General features: G+C 28.8%; 1 protein-coding gene across 2 annotated transcripts in view; it reads left to right on the top strand.

Annotated features, from left to right (window-relative positions):
* LOC134690835 (proton-coupled zinc antiporter SLC30A2-like) overlaps nucleotides 1-5,565 on the top strand; it is a 43,700-nt gene extending 38,135 nt beyond the window's left edge. For both annotated transcript variants that reach the window (XM_063550940.1, XM_063550941.1), the window contains 3 exons: nucleotides 79-184; nucleotides 1,633-1,767; nucleotides 2,460-5,565. In XM_063550940.1, the coding sequence (XP_063407010.1) occupies nucleotides 79-184; nucleotides 1,633-1,767; nucleotides 2,460-2,605 (387 nt within the window). In that variant the 3' untranslated portion in view covers nucleotides 2,606-5,565. The remainder of the gene's footprint in view (nucleotides 1-78; nucleotides 185-1,632; nucleotides 1,768-2,459) is intronic.
* The last annotated feature ends 435 nt before the right edge of the window (nucleotides 5,566-6,000 follow it).

Raw genomic sequence — 6,000 nt, forward strand, 5'->3', positions numbered from 1 at the left:
CAGAATTTACAACTTTTTGAGACGGGGCCATTCGTGTTGCTGGGCTGTTCTGAAAATTGTTGATATTTCTATTTTTAGCCTGAATGGAAGATGGCTGATCCAATATGCACATTCCTTTTCTCTATAATTGTCATGGTGACTACAATCACTGTTGTCAGAGATATTTTAGTAGTACTAATGGAAGGTAGGTTATTTATAGAACATCATTTTTAGACCGTAAAAAAAATCACTCTTTCAATTGATAAAAACTTGCCTATTAACAAATACTGTCCTTCATTATTAAATTTCAATTTTATTAAGACATTTTGGAAAAAAATTAAAAAAAATTAATAAGTGCTATATGGATTCATTAATATTCGTTGGATACCAATTTTCGTGGATTTCGTGGGAACAGGGGAACCACAAATTTAAATGTTCAACGAATTACAAATTTCCTAAAGGAATGTATGCACACTTTGCTAAAACCATGAAATTAAATATCCACGAATATGCAAGTTTTCTTCAAACCACAAAAATTGGTACCCACGAAAATAAATGAATCCACAGTTTCTACTGTGGATGAAATTATTTTCTTGTGTACCAATTTTCATAGATTGAGGAAAACTTGCATTTTTGTGTATATGGCTAAGTCTGCATCATTCCTTTAAAAAAAATATTAATTCATTGAACATTTTAATTTATGATTCCTATGTACACACAAAATCCACAAAAAATGATTTTCAACCAATATTAATGAATCTTAAGTGTTTGAACATTTATAGTCTTAACCTGCTGTAAAAGTCACTACCCAGGTCGTGTAAGGCTGTAGTAATACCTATGGATTTAGGGTAACAATATCAAAGTAATGTGACCAATAGTTGTTAATTTCTGTGTCATTTGGTTATTTGTGGAGAGTTGTCTCATTGGCAATCATACCACATCTTCTTTTTTGTATTTTTGATAAGGTTGTTTTTCTCCTGTGACAAGAGTAAACTTTATTACTGGTAAATTAAGTGGTTTGGTAATTTTTTTTTGGGTATACATCATTTAGACAGCAAATCAATGACTTATCAAGTGATTCATTACAAAAAAATGTTTTTAGGTAAAAATTGCATAAAATGCCATCAAAACCTTATGAGACTGACTTGATATCTTAATGTTCCAATGCTTATCACTATCTTTTTTGATACACAAAATATAGTGCACTGATTATAACATTCCCTACATCTTATCAATAAACATTTCCAGAAATTTCTCGATGTTATATATGCTCAGATTTTTAAGACACAAAATGATGTTTCACTTGTCAAGAAAATTACAGATCTTTTGTAAGGTGAAGGAATCTAATAAATGTTCTAAAAACAGAATGATGTCATTTCTAAAATGATCTTAAAAATTTTGGAGTTAATTTCCTTTGTTTAAAATTTCTGTTACATCAACCACAACCAATGCAATATTTCATTCTAAAGCATACTGATTAATTGAAGCAATCTTAACTGTTTATTGCTTGCAAGCACTTTGGATAAAAAAATAAAAAATAAAAACTATTTTAAAGATGAATATAAAAAAGAAAATTCACCTAAATAGATCTGTCAATCACACTGTCACAGAAATTATATTTGCCTAATTATGTAGTATATATTTTTGTTTTAGGTACACCCAGAAGTTTAAATTTTGTTGAAGTTCAGGGAAGTTTTTATAGCATTCCAGGAGTAAAGGATCTACATGACTTAAGGATGTGGTCCCTATCACTCAATAAAATAGCATTATCCGTTCATATAGCTGTTGGTATGTATGTTCACTTTATGGATCTACATAATTTCTTTATCACTGTATAAAATATGGTAAAATAAAAATTAGAATGGAAATAGGGAATATGTCAAAGAGACAACAACCCAACCAAAGAGCAGATAACAGCAAAAGGAACAGCAGTAAAATCTTACATACAGAGGTGGGCTTCAGCTGGTCCTTAAATAAGAATATATATTTGTTTATTGAAAATGGACATCATAATCTTTTTATGCAGCTGTGAGAATGTATGGTTGGTTTTTTTTAAGGACAACCATAGCCCCGACCTACAATCTATAATGTTCTTTAACAAAAGTAGCCATGGTTAATGTTGAATCCATAGACACAAACATTTTGGCATTAAATAATGCTAAACAAAATATGAATTATGGAAAAAATGCATCAAAACTGACTTTTCAACACAAATAATACAATATTAAGCATTAAGGGGTAACAACTTTGTAATTTATAATATGTATTGTATTGAAGTAATTTTCTATGCCAAATTTGTTTTATCGGACAAAAAGTAAACCCATTAGGAACCTACTCATTTTCATGTGTATGATACAGATTTTAGACAACAAATTTAGTTGTTTTTCGTTAAGAAATTGTGAGCTAACTTCATAAAGGCAATTAGAATTAAAGGAGAATTTATTGAGAATTATATTTTAAGAACAATTGGTATTTTGTAGATCAAGATGCAGACCCATTAAAAGTATTAAAATTAGCATCAGCCATGGTACAAAAAAAGTATGGTATAGCAGAGACGACGATTCAAGTAGAAGAATACATTAATGAGATGGAGAACTGTACACATTGTAAAGACTTGCCAGATTAAGATACAGTTTTATACTGCGATTAATAATGTTCTTGTGGAAGGTGCTGGCATGTCATTTAACATGGGTTATCTCCCATTTTCTAGAGTTCTTACAAATGTATTTGGGTTGTCTCCCATTTTCAAGAGTTGTGAAATGGGTTATCTCCCTTTGGAATTGTAAAATTAATTATCTCCCATTATTCAAAGTTGTGAAATAGTAATTTCTTATTTTTAAGACAGTTTGTATCAATTTTTTAAATCTTATATCTGGGTTTTGATAAAAAATGAACGTCAAAATTGGGATTGAATTGGGTCAAGTTTCCACATGACTAAACCCTGGAAAAAAATCATTCACTCTTGTAATTCTTTAACTTTGTATTATTTTTATCCACGATTAGATGGAAATAATGTTAAATAACATGTTTCGTGTGTGTAACCTCAATTCAAGCATCCATTTCGTTTATAATTGTAACAAAAGTAGCCCAATGAACACATATTATTGAAAAAATAACACTGCCACAATCAGAAGTTTATGTAACCAATCATATTAATGGATTACTAATTATGCAAATCATGTAAGAACTATTTGCATATATTTACATGTTAAATGATTGAACTGTAGACAAAGATGGGAATAAACTTTAGCCCATGTTAAATGACATACTGAAATACACTGTATGTTACAGTGCTCAAATATAGCAATTATTATGATACTCTATTTATACACAGAAATTATTGAGTGCATTTATTATTGCAATTTTTAAAGTATGGACAAAAATGGAAGATGAGTTTTTGTGATTTCTGGAAAATCTGCATAATGATACATGTAAACTGATAAAACTGAATGTATGTTCTAATCAAAGTGATACTCACCTTGCAATAATTTCTGAATTAAGTATTTTCTATGAATATGCATTATGAGAGATATTCTTTTCAAAAATAAGTTGTGATTATATTTTTTTTTATTATTTATTACCATTTTACCTACCACTGTTAATTTTTGTTGAATTATGTAGTGCTATTTCAAATATTCAGAAGAGAATGTGGGCACAGATTCAATAATAGAATACTAAAATATCAGACATTTATTGTTAAAAAAATTCTGGAGTTCAAAGGTCATCTACCAAACCATATGTAGCTGATTATATATTGTAATCAGATATAATAAGTAAAATATATTTAATAAACAGATAGACCCTTATTTTATTTCACCATTGTTTGGTCTTGTGTTTACCTACCGTATTTGTTATATATAAATTTTTTAACTGTATATTTATAATGACTTGTTTATTTTAAAACAATCATTTATTACTTCAAAAACAGTCATATAATTTTTTAGGGTAAACTGCCAATGTGTATACTGTTATTATTCATTATTTTAAAAAATCTATCTTAAGTTGGGTGTTTTCACCATGTTTAAATTTCACAATTTCTAGGACCAAACTTTTTGATGAGGTTATATTATTCGTTGATCAAACTTACCTTAAATACTTGTATTATCTGGATTGGCCAACAAGACTTTTTTTATTGTTGCAATTAAATTATACAAGTTTCTTGGATCACTACCAGTTACCAGATAGAAGCTAAGATTTTAAATTGTTTGTTCTTCATTTGAATATCATACTGAGGAGACTGTAGGGTGAAGCCACATGTTTGGACCCTTGAATTTGAAGATTGAAAAGAATAATATATTTTGAATGGAGTTGCTAGAATTTTCTTGAATGATTCACACTTTTTGTATTGCAAGTGAACCTTTGTAAATTGCCAAAATAGCTTCATTTTTAGATCTAGTTATTAATGTTTAGATAAAAGCCAAGCCTGTACCCAATAAGATATGTTGCTTCAATATGTTTTTTTAGAAAGAAGTTAAAATTAATAAAATGTCTATTTGGGTACATTTAAGGAAATATTTCTATGCAATATACTGAGATATATAAGTTACAAAATGATGTGTATGTGTATTGTCATGTTTGTTAAGTAAACTAAACAAGTTCATGGTACATGAATATAGCTTTTTTGAAAATATCAATGATATCACTGTTAAAAGTATAATGTCATAATCAAAGTTATCTTCCATTATTCATAGTTGTAGTTGTACCAACACTAATAATAGACTCATATATTCAGAAGTGCCTTTCATAGGTTAAAACAATGAAAAGTTTAACTCTGAGTTCCCTCTGAAAATAATGCAACCTTGCCCTTCAGTACTAACAAGCACTCTGATTTTCAATGTGGTTTTATTATTTGTCCTCTATGAAGGTTGATCAGATATTTTGTCTATGTGATGCTGCAAAAGGGATAAGAATGTACTGCACAAAAATATATCACTTGTAAAAAGTAAAATCACAAAAATACTTAACTCAGAGGAAAATCAATTAGGAAAGTCCATAATCACATGGCAAAATCAAATAACAAAACGCATCAAAAACGAATGGACAAGAACTGTCATATTCCTGACTTGGTACAGGCATTTTCAAATGTAGAAAATGGTGGATTAAACCTTGGTTAAACATGGTGGAGAAATGGGTATTGATTTTTAAAAATTTTATAGTTAAGGGAAGAGTTTCATAAATATAAAGCCAGCCTAAAAGATTTCTTTAAACTTTGTCATTAGGAGTCTTGTGAAATTTTTTTATTAGGGGTCTTGTGAAATTTTGTCCTCAAACAACAGTAATATTATACAATTGTTTTACAGACGCCAATAGCTGGTCTAGTGGCCATTTACTTATTCCTTTATGCCTCACTTAGGGGCATTATGTTTTGTATCTGTGCATCCCTTTATTCATTTGTCCATTAGTGCACATGTACCTTATAATATGATCTCTTGAATTTTACACTCCACTGAACATATAAAATGTTAATGCGAGTGAGGCATCTGTGTACTAGGGACACATTTTTGTTAAATTATAAATAAATGTTTTCGTGTATTTTGAAGGAAAAATTAAAAGGTACGGTACGTTCATTTTTCCTCAAATATGAGAGAAACAAATTATTCAAGAGGCCAATAATTTAATTTATTTTTTGTATTTATTTATTTATACATGTATTTTGAAGAAAGATTAAAAGATACTTTAATTATTCTTCAAAATGTAATAAATAAACTGTCATTGACAAAACGTGGGCATAGGTTATAATGATTATCAAATATAACTGCCTGTTGATTAATTGCTCATTATGATATTATATTTAACAAGAAATTTTTTAATTTAGTCTTGCTTTGTTTTCTGCTGAAATGATTAATGAAAATGTATATGCATATTTTGTACTTATAACATTAAAATTTGTTATTATTTTCATCACAGTGAATAGTGTTGACTGATTTATTGTCTGGCCTAAAAAATTGTGAAGGCAGACATGGGTGTTCTGTTTTTGGCAGTTGAATCATCAATATCCTATTAGTTTGTGTTAAGTTCAGT

The sequence above is a fragment of the Mytilus trossulus genome, chromosome 11 (genome assembly GCF_036588685.1).
Source record: "Mytilus trossulus isolate FHL-02 chromosome 11, PNRI_Mtr1.1.1.hap1, whole genome shotgun sequence".
Taxonomy (NCBI): Eukaryota; Metazoa; Mollusca; class Bivalvia; order Mytilida; family Mytilidae; genus Mytilus; species Mytilus trossulus.